Genomic DNA, 19,554 nt, shown 5'->3' with positions numbered 1-19,554 from the left:
TCCTTTCAACAAGGCACGCTTATAAAAAGGAAAATGTTAATTAGTTTTTATCTTCTTTTATTTTATAATTATTTTATTTATTCAAGAAAGTCAAAAGAAATTGACACCAATATTTCAATTGTTCTCCTTAATTTGTTGTCAGCATACCCTTTTAGTTTTTAATAGTTCATTATTTGCTTTTAGTTACCTATCATCATACCCTATTAGTGCTAACAACAAACTTAGGGCAAATATATATATATATATATATATATATATATATATATATATATATATATATATATATATATATATATATATATATATATATATATATATATATATTCACTTTTGGATGAGTAAAAGGTTTGATTATTAATGTTAATTAATCCAATAACAAAACCATTTCGAAAGCTTAGTCATACAAAAGGGAATTAATTATGCATTTATTATTTTACTAGTATAGGCACTCGTGCGCACAGTTATTATTATTAAGATATAAAAGTATTATGATTTTTAAATAATGATATAATTATATAATATCTTTATCAAATTGAAATTTACACATTAAAAATTTTATAACAATTGTAATTATAACAAATTAATAATAGTCACTTTTCTTCACTTTCCTTTTAAGTATACAACTCCGTCCCTTTAAATTACTGGCAAAAAGAAATTAGGTGTTTCTAAGAAAATGTGGATATTTAATAATAATTAAACAGAAAATAAATTGTGTGAAAGAAATTAAAAGAGACGTAACATGTATGAATCGGATGAATTTAAAAAAAAATTAATGAATCATTGTCCAAAATTAGAAATAATTTAAATTAAGTGTGATAGCAAATAATGCCATATAAGTGGGATGAAGGGAGTATTTTTCGCCATTTTCGTCCCTTTACTTTATTTGCACAAAATATATATTTGAGACTAATTTCCTAGAACATGGAGTACTTTACACTATTAAAAAACACACAGAAAAATAGATAACGAAAGTATACAAATATTAATTCAAATATACAACCCACAATTTATCTCTGTCCAACTAAAATTTTTTTAAAAAATTTATCTCTTATTTTTTAAGTTTTATTTATAGAAAAAATCACCTAGAATAATCCAAAATTTTCATGATTTTCCTATAATAATCCCACCTATTGATTAACCATGAATAATTTCAACTTTAAGGGGTATTTGCCTAGAATAAACTTGGGTAACCCGATGACCTGCTACAGTAGGTAATTCACCAAAGTAAACTGAAAATTAATTTATAATTAGAGAAAAAATTTGAAATTTCACGTAGAAATTCTAAATAATAAAAAAAATCATAATTTTTTTAAAAAATTTTTTAAAACATTTTTTGACATTTTAATTTAATTTATCGTTTTTTTATAAAATAAAACTTGCTATAGCAAGTCATCCGATCACCGGTTTTACTCTAGGAGAATACCCCTCAAAGTTGGTATTATTCATGGTTAATAGGTGAGATTATTATAGGAAAATCACAAATTGGTTAGATTATATAAACAATGAATAGCAATTAATCAATTTGATTATTCCATGTGACAAATTTTTATGATGACGCTTCATGATAATTTTCTATCCTTTTAGTTAATTGTATGATTTTATTTTCTTCACCTAATTAAAATATAACAATCAAGTCTATTCATCAAAAATGAAAAAAAGAAAATTTAAAAAAAGAAAAAAAAAATTACGTTTTCACTTGTTCACTATTACTAACATCGAGCATGTGAATTTTAATAGAAAATTAAAAGGTTGGTTTTTATTATATTTTTTATTTTCATTTTAATCATTTAGAAAGGTAAAATGTAAAGACATAAAATTTATTCATTCAACAACTTAGACATATAAAAGGGAATTAGTTTATTTTTATTTGTTATTATTAATTTATGGAAAATTCTATATGGTAGCATCCAGTATTCATGAAATGCCAGTGGTAGCACTTTTGTTAGATTTTTCCACATGGTAGCTTTCAGTTTATAAACTAATTAACTATCGTGGTATTTTCCGTTATATTCTTGTTAATTTCTGTTTAATTCATCATTTTGTAACATTTTTCCACATGGTAGCATCCAGTTTTTGCTCTCAAATTTTTCCACATTTCCGTTATATTCTTGTATTTATTTTGTATCAACATAACCTATTAGTATACAAACAGCAAAATTTAGACAAATATTTGATTATTAAAAGATAATCCAAAGGTAAAATGATTCATAACTGATGAGTGAAAAGTTGGATTATTAATGTTAATTTATCCAAAGATAATATTTATTCCAATACATAGTCATATAAAAGGGAATTAGTTAGTAGCACTCGATAAGTTTCATACTATATACTGAAATAATATTAGTGAGTCTGTCACTTTAAATCCTGCTATGCTAAAGAAGATGACCAAACAAGTGAAAATGATTCATAAAAAACTTAAATCTAAGATAAGAAAAAAAAAAAATTCTTATTTAGATTTTAAGAGAAAACAAGATAAGTTTTGATGCGAGACAATATGTGCTATTGAGAATTTTGTCGATGAAAGGAGTTTGAGATTTGACAAGAAAGGCAAGTCGAGCTCAAAATTTATAGGACGGTATGAACTTACAATGAGGATTGAAAAAGTTACCTAAAGACTCAAGTTACGAACTCCATTGATCCCAGTAAAACTTGTAAATCACACTAACCACAACTCCACTATCCATCTTCACCCCATGAATGGGCAACTTAGCTATTTCTAACATGTATGCATACAATTCAATTTAACTCTTAAGTTTTACAGCTTTAATTAAACACTTGATTTCTACGACTTTAATTCGATTATTTTCACTCGTAAAAGTAAATAAAAGAGAAAATTATAATAAACTACCTATTGTATACCTCTATTTGCAAAAAACTATCTTATCTAAAATTTTTTGTAAAAAACTACCTTATATAATACTTTTTTTGCAAAAGACTACCTTATAACGGTTTGTAGCGTTTGACCGTCTTAATTAACGGTTGACTATCACGTGATAGTCACGTGAGCTTATAATTCTTTCCTTCTTCTTCATTTCACAATCTTCCAGGCATTTGCTTCCCATTCTTCATTCGAAAAAATCAGTGCTCTAACTTCTTGAATTCGCTCCCTTCTTCCTTGCGACATCTTCTTGCTGCATTGAATTTCCAATCTTCCAGGTATGTAGTACTACTCTATTAAGGTTTTGTTCTTCATTGTTGTATTTTATTTTGTCTTTAAAATTGAATTCGTTTTACAACAATAATTTCTTTGGCTGCGGTTTTACCTATTCAATTTCCTGTTTTTATCTTGTAATTTGTTAATTGATTGTTGTTGTGTGTGAATAATGTATTAAGGTTCTTAAAATTAGATAAATCAATAAGATGAAGAAATTGAAAATTTGGAAAAAAGCAAGTACTTCGAAAATGCAGCATTCTGAGTTGGCAACTGAGTTGGGCAATGTTAGGGTAGATGAGGTGGAGCTCGAAAGATCTGATGTGGCACATGAGGTTGTGGATGAGTTGGAAAGAGCAAATGTAGATGTTGATGTTGGGCAAATGGGACCACCAAACACATATACGGGTTATAAAGAATGTGTAAGTGCTAACCCTAGATTTAAAACAAATAACTCAGCTGCTATTTCTACCCTAAACCTTACACCAATTGAGAGAGGACACATACAACAAGAACTTTGTGATTTTGAGGATAGCAGTGATGATGATTACAGTTGTTGTGATGAGGATGAATATGAGGATGATTCTGATTTGTTTGCAGAAAATATAGTTTATGGTCTCGATGATGTGTTTATAGTTGATGATGAAATTAGATTGTAGTAGATAAGGAGGTTGATGAGGAAAACAATAGAGACATATACTTTAATGATGATGAATTGGAGTCTGATGATGATGATTTGGGTGCATTGAATGTTGATGAGGAAGGTATAGCCAGCTATCCTACATTCAATCCCGAGGTTGATTTTAAGGGTAAGATCAATTTGTCTTTAGGCCTTAAGTTTCCTTCTACATATGTGTTTAGAAAAGCATTAAGGTACCATGCTATTGAATGTGGTTACAATTATTATTACCTGCATAATGGTAGAAGTAGGATAAGTGTGTATTGCTACAATAGATGCGATTGTGTGAAATCGAAAGCTAGAATTGTGAACTGTGTTTGTGGGAAGGATAAGAAGTGTTATTTTAAGGTTCATGCTGTGAAGTTGAAAGATGAGGAGACACTTCAAATAAGGAGTTATTTTCCCGAGCACACTTGTGGTCACCAACACCAAAATAACAAAGTCACTGCTTTGTATTTAGCTGAGAAATACATACAGGATTGGAGGAAAATCCAAATTGGGAATTAAAGGCATTTAAGAAACGGGTAAACAGGGAGTTAGGTTGTGAAGTGAAGTACTATAAGTGTTACATGGCTAAAAGAATTGCTAAGAAAATGATAGTTGGTGATGCTAGTGAAGAGTATAGCAGGGTGTGGGATTATGCGGAAGCAATAAGGAGGTTTAACCCAGGAAGCACTGCAATCATGAAATGTATCGGAATAGACACACCTCAACCCTTGTTTCAAAGGATGTATATATGTTTGCCAGCATGTAAGGAGGGTTTTGTTGCTGGCTGACTGGCTGTAGGCCTATTATAAGTGTTGATGGGGCACATTTGAAGGGACCTTTCCCTGGGGTGTTGCTGACTGCTGTAGGTAAGGATGGGAACAATAACATCTTCCCTGTTGCATGGGCTGTGGTCGAAACAGAAAACGTAGAAACTTGGACTTGGTTTCTAAATCTCCTCGTAGAAGACTTAAAGTCGGTTAATCCATCAAGTAGTTGTGTAGAAGCAGGATGTGAAGATTTTACCTTCATGAGCGATAGGCAAAAGGTATGAACGTAATAACTTGTTAACACATATCTTGTTTCAAATTTAACTAATGTTATAACCCTTATACTAATTTGTGGACAATGTAGGGTTTGATTGAAGCTTTGAACTCGGTGATTCCTGAAGCTGAAATTAGGTTCTACTGTAGGCATATTTGGGCTAATTTCAAGATCAAGTTTCCTGGAGAGTTGTACAAACATCACTTTTGGAAAGCAGCAAAAGCTTACAATAAGGTATGGATTCAAGTGTACAATTAAATATTTGAATGTAATGTCGAACTAATTTGTGGACAATCTACCTTTTACAGTTTCATTTTGATAGAGAGATGATTGAAATAAAGAATATTTCTGTTGAGGCATATGAATATCTAGCTGCTATTCCTGTTAAACACTGGTCTAGGCATGCTTTTTGTAGTAGGAGTAAGTCTGGGATGTTATCAAACAATTGTTGTGAGTCATTCAATAATGTTTTAGTAGAAGCAAGGGGGAAGCCCATAATTTCTCTTATGGAGTGGATTAGGAGATATGTGATGCAAAGAAGTGCATCAAAAAGAGAAGGGTTGAGTAACTTTAAAGGTGTTTTAATGCCAGCTATCACCAAAATGATTGAAAGAAATTCAAAGGAAATATATGGTTTGAGGGTAATCCCAGTGGATGTGTCTGAGTTTGAGGTGGATGATGATGAAGAATCTTACGTTGTAAACTTGACCAATAAGACATGCCTTTGTGGAAGTTGGAATCTTCTTGGTATCCCTTGTAAACATGCAATGGCTTGTATTGTTATCAGAAAATTAGATCCAAGTGAATTTGTCCATGAGGCGTATCTTGTAGAAACGTATGCAAAGACGTATGCTCCAAAGTTTTACGGTATGCCAGGACACAATATGTAGCCGACAACCACTTTAGCCAAACCTCTACCTCCACCATTTCGAAAGATGCCTGGAAGGCCTAAAATGAGGAAAAGAAAAAAAGAAGCTGATGAAGGTAAAGGATGTAAGAAGCCTGTAAGTGCTGTTCGAGAATTCAAGCAACGGAGATGTGGTAATTGTGGTGACTTAGGTCACTACAAAAAAGGATGCAAGAATCCATCCAAACCACAACCAACAAAGACGAAGTCAAAGGGTGGAAGGCCTAAAATGGGAAATTCTTGTACTCAACAGTCCACACCAAATGATGTTCCTTGCTTCAGTAGTCAACAAACGCAAAGTGCAACAGTAGCATCTACTTCATGTATATTGGATCAACAAAGTCAAATATAGAGCTGTATAAGTAAATTGAAGTTGAATGTAATGTGCTGAATTAATGTAAGACATATAATGTGTATTGTGTTGAGCAGCATGTAAGCAAATCAGTATTTGAATTGAGAATGTACTTTGTTTCATTGACTTACTATCTTGAATTAAGTAAATTTGTTAATTACTGTGTTTTGAGAAGTAGTCACTGTGTGCTTCATTCTTCATATGGCTACTGAATGTAAGCATGTAATAGCTGTACTGAACTGAGAGTGTACTCAGTTGTTTAAGATCAATGTTCAGATGGTTACTGAACTTGATTAGTTCTGAGTATGTGCTCAAGTTGATTCATTAAGAGATATGTGTTGTGCAGCATGTAATAGCTGTATGTAAGTATATGAACTGAGAATGTACTCTGTTTGTTTAATTAAGTAAATTAGTTCTGAAAAAGTGATGTTTTGTTTAAGAACTCTGTTTGAATCAGTTCCTACTGAAGTTCAGTATGTGCTGAAGTTGATTGGTTAAGTGCATTGTGTTGTGCAGCATGTAGTTGAATCAGTGTTGAGTATGTACTGCACTTGATCAGTGTTGTATGCTATATGTTGTATGTTGTGTACAGCATGTAGTTCTGAAAACCATGATCTGTTGTTTGATCAGAGCGTACTGAAGTCTTATGCTGTTAAATGTTGTATGCACCTGAGCCATCTGATTTCCAACAACACCAAAACAAAAGAATTCATTGACTCAGTAGGTAATGTTCCAATGTTCCAACATACACAACAACACCAAAACAAAAGAATTCATTGACTCTGTAGTCACTTGATCAATGTTCCAAGCAGTAGGCAAACACAGCAATTACATTTTAAGTTTGGGTGCTGCAAATTAGTGTTGAAGGCAAACACAGCAAGCACAGCAAACACAACATAAACAACCAGCACAACACAACAAACACAGCAAACACAACGCACATTACATAAACACAAGTGTATTTACAGTACCTGCAAAGAAATTAAATGAAAAAAATAAAAACTTAATTCATTCATTCATCATGATCATGTTACAATACCCAAATCACTGTTACAATTATTCTTAAATAGGTCCTAAACTTCAATTACTAGCCTTGATTAATACAAGAAACACCAACAAAAAACAAAAGAAAAACCCTAATACAAAGCTTGCAATCTGATTTCCTTGCTTCCTCTCATTCATCCATTTCTTCTTAATCCTTTTAATTTCTGAAATTGCTTGATCCTTTTCATGTTCCAAGCAACAAACTCTTGATGTCAAAATCTTGATTTCGGTTGCCAATTGTCGCTTCTCCTCCACAAGTTTGTTAGTGACTTCTCTTTGCCAAACAGTCATTTCAGGTTCATCAACCCATTTAAACTTTTTGCATCCCCTCCATTTTGTATCAGGATCATAAAAAACGCAAGTCTTAAACCTTCTTCCTGGATTTTCCTTGGTCCATGAAACCCTCCTTGCAAAGGGAACTCCACACCCACATTTTTCAGGTATCGATTTTTCGGTAGAAGAAGAAGAAGAAGACATTACTAATTACCTGGAAAAAATTGGGTTCTTTGAATGATTTAGGAATTGTAAATCAAGGGATTGATAAAAAGAAGGGATAAAGACAAATTACAGCAACAATTTAGGGTTTTTCAATGATGAAGAAGGAGGAGCAAATGCAATGAAGATTCTGAAATGAAGAACAAATAAAGCATTATAAGCTCACGTGACTATCACGTGATAGTCAACCGTTAATTTAAAACACAAGTGTATTTACAGTACCTGCAAAGAAATTAAATGAAAAAAATAAAAACTTAATTCATTCATTCATCATGATCATGTTACAATACCCAAATCACTGTTACAATTATTCTTAAATAGGTCCTAAACTTCAATTACTAGCCTTGATTAATACAAGAAACACCAACAAAAAACAAAAGAAAAACCCTAATACAAAGCTTGCAATCTGATTTCCTTGCTTCCTCTCATTCATCCATTTCTTCTTAATCCTTTTAATTTCTGAAATTGCTTGATCCTTTTCATGTTCCAAGCAACAAACTCTTGATGTCAAAATCTTGATTTCGGTTGCCAATTGTCGCTTCTCCTCCACAAGTTTGTTAGTGACTTCTCTTTGCCAAACAGTCATTTCAGGTTCATCAACCCATTTAAACTTTTTGCATCCCCTCCATTTTGTATCAGGATCATAAAAAACGCAAGTCTTAAACCTTCTTCCTGGATTTTCCTTGGTCCATGAAACCCTCCTTGCAAAGGGAACTCCACACCCACATTTTTCAGGTATCGATTTTTCGGTAGAAGAAGAAGAAGAAGACATTACTAATTACTTGGAAAAAATTGGGTTCTTTGAATGATTTAGGAATTGTAAATCAAGGGATTGATAAAAAGAAGGGATAAAGACAAATTACAGCAACAATTTAGGGTTTTTCAATGATGAAGAAGGAGGAGCAAATGCAATGAAGATTCTGAAATGAAGAACAAATAAAGCATTATAAGCTCACGTGACTATCACGTGATAGTCAACCGTTAATTTAAAACACAAGTGTATTTACAGTACCTGCAAAGAAATTAAATGAAAAAAATAAAAACTTAATTCATTCATTCATCATGATCATGTTACAATACCCAAATCACTGTTACAATTATTCTTAAATAGGTCCTAAACTTCAATTACTAGCCTTGATTAATACAAGAAACACCAACAAAAAACAAAAGAAAAACCCTAATACAAAGCTTGCAATCTGATTTCCTTGCTTCCTCTCATTCATCCATTTCTTCTTAATCCTTTTAATTTCTGAAATTGCTTGATCCTTTTCATGTTCCAAGCAACAAACTCTTGATGTCAAAATCTTGATTTCGGTTGCCAATTGTCGCTTCTCCTCCACAAGTTTGTTAGTGACTTCTCTTTGCCAAACAGTCATTTCAGGTTCATCAACCCATTTAAACTTTTTGCATCCCCTCCATTTTGTATCAGGATCATAAAAAACGCAAGTCTTAAACCTTCTTCCTGGATTTTCCTTGGTCCATGAAACCCTCCTTGCAAAGGGAACTCCACACCCACATTTTTCAGGTATCGATTTTTCGGTAGAAGAAGAAGAAGAAGACATTACTAATTACCTGGAAAAAATTGGGTTCTTTGAATGATTTAGGAATTGTAAATCAAGGGATTGATAAAAAGAAGGGATAAAGACAAATTACAGCAACAATTTAGGGTTTTTCAATGATGAAGAAGGAGGAGCAAATGCAATGAAGATTCTGAAATGAAGAACAAATAAAGCATTATAAGCTCACGTGACTATCACGTGATAGTCAACCGTTAATTTAAAACACAAGTGTATTTACAGTACCTGCAAAGAAATTAAATGAAAAAAATAAAAACTTAATTCATTCATTCATCATGATCATGTTACAATACCCAAATCACTGTTACAATTATTCTTAAATAGGTCCTAAACTTCAATTACTAGCCTTGATTAATACAAGAAACACCAACAAAAAACAAAAGAAAAACCCTAATACAAAGCTTGCAATCTGATTTCCTTGCTTCCTCTCATTCATCCATTTCTTCTTAATCCTTTTAATTTCTGAAATTGCTTGATCCTTTTCATGTTCCAAGCAACAAACTCTTGATGTCAAAATCTTGATTTCGGTTGCCAATTGTCGCTTCTCCTCCACAAGTTTGTTAGTGACTTCTCTTTGCCAAACAGTCATTTCAGGTTCATCAACCCATTTAAACTTTTTGCATCCCCTCCATTTTGTATCAGGATCATAAAAAACGCAAGTCTTAAACCTTCTTCCTGGATTTTCCTTGGTCCATGAAACCCTCCTTGCAAAGGGAACTCCACACCCACATTTTTCAGGTATCGATTTTTCGGTAGAAGAAGAAGAAGAAGACATTACTAATTACCTGGAAAAAATTGGGTTCTTTGAATGATTTAGGAATTGTAAATCAAGGGATTGATAAAAAGAAGGGATAAAGACAAATTACAGCAACAATTTAGGGTTTTTCAATGATGAAGAAGGAGGAGCAAATGCAATGAAGATTCTGAAATGAAGAACAAATAAAGCATTATAAGCTCACGTGACTATCACGTGATAGTCAACCGTTAATTTAGTCTTTTGCAAAGAAATGTATTTTACAAGGTAGTTTTTTGCAAAAAATTTTAGATAAGGTAGTTTTTTGCAAAAAGAGGTATACAATAGGTAGTTTATTATAATTTTCTCTAAATAAAAATAGGATTTCTTAGGGGAGTTCTTTCGTAGCATGCACCATACTCAATAGTAAGTAAATATAAACGGAGACCTAATAAACCTATTACAATATGAAAAAAATTTAGTTTTGTAGAAACAGTTAGAGATAACAAAAGGGAGGTGAATTGTTGTTTGATAAGTTAAAGTGTTTTAGCCATGTTTTTGCGGAATTAGATTGCGGAATTAAAACTTAAACTTGATGCGCAAAACTAGAAAGAGACAACACAATTTTTACGTGGAAACCTTCTAGGCCTAAATAGAAGGAAAAACCACGACCCCCGGAATTTCAAATTCTCTACTATGTTTTAAGCATTTAGTTACAATTACATAAAACAAATAAACAAAACTAGGTCAACTTCAACTTCTCTTTCTCTTTCTCTTTGTCCTTCTCTTTCTCTTTGTCCTTATCTTTCACCTTCTCATGCTTCACACGAAGCTTCTCTCTTCTCCCCTAGACTTCTCTAAGTCTAGTTACAATAATTCTCTCAAAAACTCTTTACAAAGGCCAAATACTTAAGGATAAAAATTAATGACTTGCACAAGAAATATTATTAAGTTGATTGGCAATTTTTAAGCAAAAATATTTCTTGATATTTTTCAATACTCACACACTTACTCAACAACCGGTTAAAAAACATCTCCCTTTTATATAGGAGCTCACGTAGCATTTTGAGGAAAAATAACTACCTACTACATCCTTAATCCTAAAATTAAGGAAGAGTAAGTAAAACTTGATTTGCAAGAAATAAAGCTACGGTTTTATTTTCTAAAATTAAGCAAGTTAGTTTTTCTTAATTAAACCAATAATTCAAGCCTATTATGTGGAGAAAACTTTGAATTTTTCTCCACCTTTAAGAAAATGTACCGGTTATTTTAAAAGAAGTTATAAAATGCTGTGCCAACTAACTTAACAAATTAATGATGCAACAAATTAATTTCACCCGTACGTCAACTAAAAAATCAGAAAAATATTTTCTACAGAATTTTCAGCTGACGGAGCACAGTCTCTACTTATCGACAAGTATCGTCAGATTATCATCTTAGGAATAGTAGACCTCTTGTGTACATTTGACATCCTCAGCGATCTTCCTTATCTAACTACCTTGGATATATTTGACATGTACAAAGTTCATAGACCAAGTCGTAGGCAGTATCAACGATCTTTATCAAAAACGAATATCGACCCGCACATTATTCATAAGGAAATATTGCATGGCCATTATTACATAATTGGGTAATCTAAACATATTTAGAAGCATAATAAAGTAAAATTCAGGCAAAAAAATCCTCAAAAGATGAGTCAATTATTAGTTGTATTTTGTAATATTATTTATATATGAGTTGTATTACAATAATATAATCATTAAAAGTATATGTAATGAGTGTAGTGAATCAAGAAAAGTATCATCCCTAAAAAGATTTATTTCTGAATCTTTTCTCCTTATAATATACCATTCATAACTTATCTGTATTTGCAAACACATATTCATACAATGATAACAGCTTGATTAATTCTTGTTGTTTATAAATAATACTCCCTCCGTTCCTATTTGGGTATTTCACAAAGATTAAGAAAAAGAGAATCTTTGGTGGTAGTGGGTATTATTTTAATTATATAATAGTGGGAAGTAATGATTGTATTGTAAGTATGAGGTTGTAGTGGGTATTATTTTAATTAAATAGTAGTGTGAAGTAATGATTGTTTTGTAAGTATGAGAGAGAAAATAATTATAAATAAAAGAAAATGGGTACATTAAAAGAAAAGGGGATTTTAAGGGGTAAAAGTGAGATAAAAACTTTCTAAAAATAGAAAGTATTCTAAAGTGGAAGAACTTTTGAAACTACCCGTTATAGTAATGTGGAAAATCAAAAAGGAACGGAGGGAGTAAATAATATACGATTTAACCCTCCTAGATATCCTCTTTAAAATTTGCAAAACCCTCCAAAACCAAATTAATTTGTTAACGAATTATGCATTTTAAAACTTCACATAGAAATTGACAATTTGACAATTTTTATTTGCTGATGATTTTCTACATGGCTTGTTTATTGATGGGTAATCTATTTTTTTATGGTAACTTTTCAATATCAGTTATATATATATATATATATATATATATATATATATATATATATATATATATATATATATATATATATATAATATATATATATATATAATATAATTAATATAATTCTCAAATAAATTATTCCAATTCAACACATTATTTTGTAATAATTAGGTGCATATCATTTTAGCCCATTATTTACCATAGTTCACCCTATTTATAATATAAAAAACCTATATAATTTCATGGTATGTCACATCCATATCTCTCATTCAAACATATAACATTACATTCTCTCTATAACAATGAATTATCAAAAAAATTCTCAACTATATTTAAGAAATTATAAAGGATAAAAAGGTAGAAGAACAAAGAGAGTTAAGTCTAAAGTCACACATAAATGGAAATTTAAGGGAAAAGATGTCAGACATTTAGAGTATATAAAGACCTAAATAATATTACATGATTTAAGTATATCATGTTAAATAATTTTAGCTCATGAAAATCGTTAATGGTATAGTATATCATAATAGATAATGTTACATGGTTTCAGTTTTTCAATCATTATCACACTTAATAGGATTACTAATTAAATGTATGCATACAATTCAATTCAACCCTTAGTTTTTACAACTTTAATTAAACACTTGATTTCTACAACTTTAATTCGATTGTTTTCACTCGTACAGGTAAATAAAGTAAGATTTCTTGGGGGAGTTCTTTGTTTGTTGTGCCTAAGCAGGGAACTGTTGTCCAGGCAGTGGTACATGGAATGGCTGATGGGAGACCTTAGGGTGAGACTGCCTATGTAGAGAAGAGAAAATGGGTCAAAGTGTAACACCCCGACTTACCGTTGACTGAGTAAATAGGGACATCACGGGGTTCATTTCCCGAGAAACTGAAATCACACTTCCAAAACTTGAGTAAAGGGGTCACCGGCTCTTTAACGTAACTAACTCAGCTATATCTCAAAACAAACATCTAACTAAAACACATGATAATCATACAATTCTCTACAAGTCCGATATAACCAACACAACCAAATCAAATTTATATTTATCCAAAATCCTAATACAAAACTACAAATTCCTTAGTGCTCAGCTCAATATACATCCTTGGAACCTCTAATCACCTCCGCTAATCCATTATTCCCAACTGGTTCCGATCTGTAGACAAACTAAAAGTTGGAAACAACAGAAGGTCAGATTAAACTGAATGAGAAATAACAATCCAAAACAACAAAACACAGTTATTCAAATCATAGGTTTAAAAGCAACATTAGTTTTCTAGATCTATATGCGCACAGGAAGTCTAGTTTGAGAGGTGCCCCATAGCTCTAAGGCTAAGTCGCTCTCGGGTGAAGTTAGTCAATATCTAAACGACAATTTGCTTCAAAAAATAGGGAGTAGGGAAAAATATTTCTTAATTCCGTCAATGACCAGCTCGCAAGCCCAATCCATTAACCATATCATAATATCAAAATAAGCATTCACAACAACATTCGTCTCAATAGTTTCCAATTTCAAAAGAGTTTTAGTAAAAAGTTTATTTTCAAGAACGTAGTCTAACCAGACCCTTTAAGGGACTGCTACTACTCACCAAAAAGTACGCTTCAAGAAGCTAAGTCTGGTGCTCCACGGTCACTAGAAGGACTCCTCGATGATATCGCCTCCTGAAGCAAAACAAATATAGCATCACAACAAAGCATACGATACTACAACTAGGTTTATATAGCTCATCGCATCTCCTCCTAAGAACGCACCTTAGCTCCAACTTCTATTCTAATATTTTTCATTTCAAAGATTGCGCAAGCTCTAACTCCAACCTCCAATATCATCAAAATATATATAACTTTACTTTAGGCTAGCTTATATTCTTGTAAAGATCATTCGTCTCCAAAATTCCCTTTGTATTCCAATTCAAACACTTCTATGTTCGTTTAAACTCAAAACCAAGAAACCAAACAAGATTAACAAATTATCTAGACAGAACGCAGCTAATTTATCCATTCAGCTAATAATTTCCACACGAACCCTAGATACTTTCAAGAACAACGAATCAATCAACATTTAACCATTACCATAATTTGAAAAGGTTAATATTACATCCAAGAACACTGAAGTAACCACAACTAAATCATTCGAAAAATCTACTACTAAAATCATAATCCACACTTAAATTCTCATCATCACATAACTCATTAATAACACATTTCCCATAAGTTTTCCAATTAAGAACTCATCTAACTAACTCATATACATTCCAAGATTCAACAACATTTAGGGTTTAACACATGAATAAAAGGTTATACGAGTGAAAGTATATGAAGAAGAGTACAATTATTTATAAACAGAAAAGGAAAGCAAGAAGGATTACCTTTTGTTGTAGCTACAAGAAACAAAAAGAAAATCAGATTAAATGCTTGATTCTCGGTTTGAATTTGGTGCCTAATCAAAAAGATTGAAACTCATTCTTTCCCCCCTAATTTCGGCAAAATTCAGAGGCAAGGGAGGAAGATTTCGGCTGCTATATCACTCCTTGTGGTTCGAATTCAGAAATGAGTGAGAAAGAAGGATCAATTAGTCATAATTTATACAAACAACCAAGAATGTAGAAGAATCGATCATTTGCCTTAAAAAAAATCACAAAAGAGAGTAAAATCAACTGATTTTTTCGCAGCCCAAATCCTTCAAAGATCCGAGGAAGAAGAGGATTGAGGAGTAATGCGCGTTGTCTTCGAATATGCCGGTGAGAATGAGTCCATGGATTCAGATTTGACGCATGAAAAGAATTAAGGGTTTAATGTAAGGGAATGTCGGGTTTAGGATTTTAAAGTAAGGGAGAAGGAAGAAGAAGGTCAATGCCGGGTTTTTATTTTTTTTTGTTGTTGTTTTGTTTTTTTTTTTTAAAAAAAAGAGGAAAAGAAGAGAAATTAAATTGGGAATATTTTATGTCATGTGTATTTAAGATCATTCTCGCGCTGATAATTTTCTTAAACTTACTCGTCTTAAAATATTAATTTTCCAAATGTTACACCAAGCGAATAGAAAAAAAGAGTCTAAAAGTAAAGACGTAAGGAGTGAAGCTGCTAATAGCTCAGAAAGTCAACCTAGTCTGGTGGGTTGAATTTCGTTCTCTCAATTCCTTTGCTCTGGGATCTCATCAAGGCGATTTGGCTGAATAGCTTGTTCTTTTCCTTTCAAGAGTTGTCGTTTTGGCTACACTGTTTTTGTTTTTCCTTTCTTTGTCTTCCTTTTTGTTGTTGTTAACTCCAAAAGATAATTAGTAGTCATGGTATTTCTGTTTTTTCTGTTGGCTTGTTTTGGTTGGCCTTGTTGACGGGTTATTTGGTCAGTGCCTCTTTTTGTGTTTGGGGGTGCTTTATTTCTTTTTTTTAGTCTGGGTTGTAAAAAGGTTTTTTGGAATATGTATATTCCATTTAATTGCCAAAAAGAAGTTATGCATTCAACAAAATTGAAAATAAACTCAAAAGACTCTTATCCTTGTAACGTTGTATAAATTCTCACTTATTCAAAAAATAAATATTCTACGTATTATCAATTCTTCTATTTATGCAACAGATTAAATTCATAAGAAAATAATGAGTAGCTGTTCTAGCATAATTGGATAATCTCTACATATTCAAAAGCCAAATAAAGTCAAATTCAGCCAAAAAACCCCTCAAAAGATGAGTTAATTATGAGTTATATTTTGTAATTTGTAGTATTAATCATATATGAGTCGTATTATATAATATAATCATTAAAAAAATATGTAATGAATGTAATGAATCAAGAAAAATATCATCCCTAAAATGATTTATTTCATAATCTTTTCTCCTTATCATATACCATCTATAACATATATGTATTTTGCAAACACATACTCATAAAAGGACAACAGCTTGACTGGTTCTTGTTGTAAATAAATAATAAATAATATAAGATTTAACCCTTCAAGCTATCCTCTTTAAGATCTGCAAAATCCTCTAAAAAACTTAACATTAAAATTGTTACCAAATTAAGTTGTTGCCAAATTAAGCATCTCAAAATTTCACATAAAAATTGACAATTGGACTTGTTGTGATTGGTGTGACTTGAGTGCACATTTGATGAGGTGCATTCATGTGTGACCTTTGGGATGAAATCCCATGAATGTGTTAATGTGGGTGTATTAAGTTAAGTTTTGATGATTGATTTATGATGGTGATTAAGTATGGATTAATAAGGTAATGAAGTGTGAGAGTTATGGGACTTAATGAAGAAGTGGAAAGGTTGATTCAAGATGCTCTACTATGCAAGTCGAGCAATACTGTCAGAAGACTCTGAAGAGCCGCTCGACCAGCTCGCTTGATCGAGCGAGCTCCAGGTTGGGTCAAGCGAGCAGACAAAATGCAACCAGAAGCTTCTTGAAGTCCGCTCGACCAAGTCGCTCGACCGAGCGAACCCCTGTTTTGGTCGAGCGAAGTCTCTGATACTCCAGAATGTTGTTTTATGACTCTTCATGTACTTAGGGATGTTTCATTGTCATTTAATCATAGCTTTAATGTACTTAATGTAACTTAGTGTAATATCTCCTATAAATAGAGAGCTCTCAATCACATTGTAATCATCCACAAATACACCCCAAGCCATACACTAGCCTATATCTCTTCTCTATTGTAATTCTCTATATTTGAGAGTTCTTTGAACTCCTTTTGATAATATAAGAGATACTACACACCGGAGTACGTAGCCTTAGTTGGGTGAACCTCGTTAAATCTTTGTGTCGTTTTATTGCTTTATTTTCTCCTACAAACATTGATATCATTGATAGCGTAATTTATTTGTCACTAAAACTTCATACACTCGATCTTGGCAATATTGGAGTTTGAAACACATTGTTCGAACTCTAATACATCGTCGTTTTCTGGACTATTTTTTATTCGTTGATGATTGCCTACATGGCTTATTTGTTGATGGGTAATCTAGTTTTAACAAGAAATTAAAAGGAAAATTAATTATATGTAGGTATTAAAAAATACTTGTGTATAAACGATTGGATTGGGGCAATTATATTTTGCAAAATATGAAAGTCCTTTTTTAATAATAAAATTTGAGTTCATTAGTATTGCAATTTTGTCCATATTTATAATAATCAAAATCAAAATTCATAAAAGGATTGACTTCCAAATATAATTCAAAATTTGACTTTAAAATTCCTTAGGGTTTTACTCGGTATTAGTTTTATGATAACTTTTCGAAATCAGTTAGATAAATATATATCATACATAACACATAACACATTATATATAATACAAAATTCTCAAAATAAATTAATCCAATTCAACACATTATTTTGTAATAATTACATGCATATCATTTTAGTCCATTATGTTACCATAGTTTGCTCTATTTCTACTATAAAGAACCCATATATAATTGCATGGTATGTCACATTCATTCACTCATTCAAACATATAACATTATTCTTATTCTTTGATTTCATTTGTTTATTAGTGACTAAATAGTTGATTTACAACAACAAAAAAAAAAAAAAAAAAAAAAAAAAACTTTTTCAATCAACTAATTTACCAAATACAAATATTTGATGATTTCACCTCTCAACCATATATTTAAGCCAAAATAAACTGATATTGTCTAATAAGCTATTGTACCAAACACCTCCTTTACACACTTGTTTTGTGGTTTGCAACCCTTCAACCAATAGGCCAATAGCATACGTAATATGATGTCCATGCAAGCCCTATTTATTTTTTGCAATATCTTTCAAAATGGGATCCTTTATTATATCAAAAGTTAAAAAAATTTCCACTCCACCAAAAAAATAATTTAAGACAAATTGTATTATAACATTATATTCTAAAATCATTTTAAATCTAAAAAAATTTATAAACAAATCACTAAAAAGTATTGCTCAGAATCGGGTCTAAATAGTTAATATTTAAGACCACTGATTAATGGGGTCCTAGGCGATAAGTTGGCCGACTTGTGCTCATAATCGAAACTGTGTCCATGAACCATGCCTAAACACAAGATTATCTATCCTATGGTTGGCACTTGGGAGTATATACAGAATAATTGAAGAAAAAATTTATGATAAATATTTTATTGATTAAAAAATTGTGTCTAAAAAGTCAAATAACTAAATTCAATGTGTAAATCTTAGTTTTCAAGTATAGAGGTTTCAAATAGTAAATTGTTTTGATTGAATGTTCACATGGAAAAAACAAACAAAAGCCAGGTTTATTAATTTAAATTTTATCTTTTGACTACCATATGCAATTCAATCACAAAATAAAAGTTCAAACTTGGCGGAAATCGACATTTGTTAGTCCTTTGCAAGAAATTTATTGTAAAATAAGTTTTTCAAAATATTACTCATTTTTTATTTATTTTTGTAAAATACCATTAAAAGATAGCTCCTCATATATTTCATAATAATATAATACTACCTTCTATTCAACCCATTAGTCTCATTTAGTTTTTCACACTCGTCGAGGCAACATTTTAACATTTAATATTTCTAATTATTCTTAATTAAAAATTATAAAAAATTAATATTAATAATCCTTGTATTGAGACGAATTAAATAAGATCTTACATGACTATGTTTTAACTTATACACTGAAAATAAAATACAAATTAAGAATAATAAGTGAATAGTGAAAAAAAATAATGGGACTAATGGGTAGAATAGGAGGGAGTATTTGTTTTGTATAAAAATAGGAAAGAATATAAGAGAAAAGATATCCTTAGTGTAGTTGTGGTGGTAGTATGATAGTTGACTAGAAATTTAATATTAAATTTCTGCAAAATAACACCAAAAACCACAGGAGTGGTCCCATAATAGTTTTTCCGACTCTTAAGTTAGTAACCAATTAATATAAGTTATAAGGTCTAGATGTGTAATTTAGAGAGAGAAAGTCAAATATTGTACTCAAATCTACTGGGATTTTATTGTGGACTTAACTCATATAAAAGATAAAGTCATATATTATCCGATTCGAATTATCCAATATTTGGTTGTAAAAACTAAATAATTTATTTGATTTTCAGAAATCAGATAATTCAGACCAAATATTCAATTTCAAACTAAATATCGGATCCAGATCGAAATATT

The 19,554-nt window shown here is 31.2% G+C and overlaps 1 protein-coding gene across 1 annotated transcript; it reads left to right on the top strand.

The window, feature by feature from the left end:
* Positions 1-3,402: 3,402 nt before the first annotated feature.
* LOC130818607 (uncharacterized) lies at positions 3,403-5,749 on the top strand. Its single transcript, XM_057684771.1, has 6 exons — positions 3,403-3,766; positions 4,308-4,560; positions 4,617-4,863; positions 4,950-5,093; positions 5,168-5,435; positions 5,547-5,749. The coding sequence occupies exons 1-6, from the start codon at positions 3,403-3,405 to the stop codon at positions 5,747-5,749; spliced, it is 1,479 nt and encodes a 492-aa protein (XP_057540754.1).
* The last annotated feature ends 13,805 nt before the right edge of the window (positions 5,750-19,554 follow it).

This window comes from Amaranthus tricolor, chromosome 7 (assembly GCF_026212465.1).
Source record: "Amaranthus tricolor cultivar Red isolate AtriRed21 chromosome 7, ASM2621246v1, whole genome shotgun sequence".
NCBI lineage: Eukaryota > Viridiplantae > Streptophyta > Magnoliopsida > Caryophyllales > Amaranthaceae > Amaranthus > Amaranthus tricolor.
This window is presented reverse-complemented; position numbering and strand designations above follow the sequence as displayed.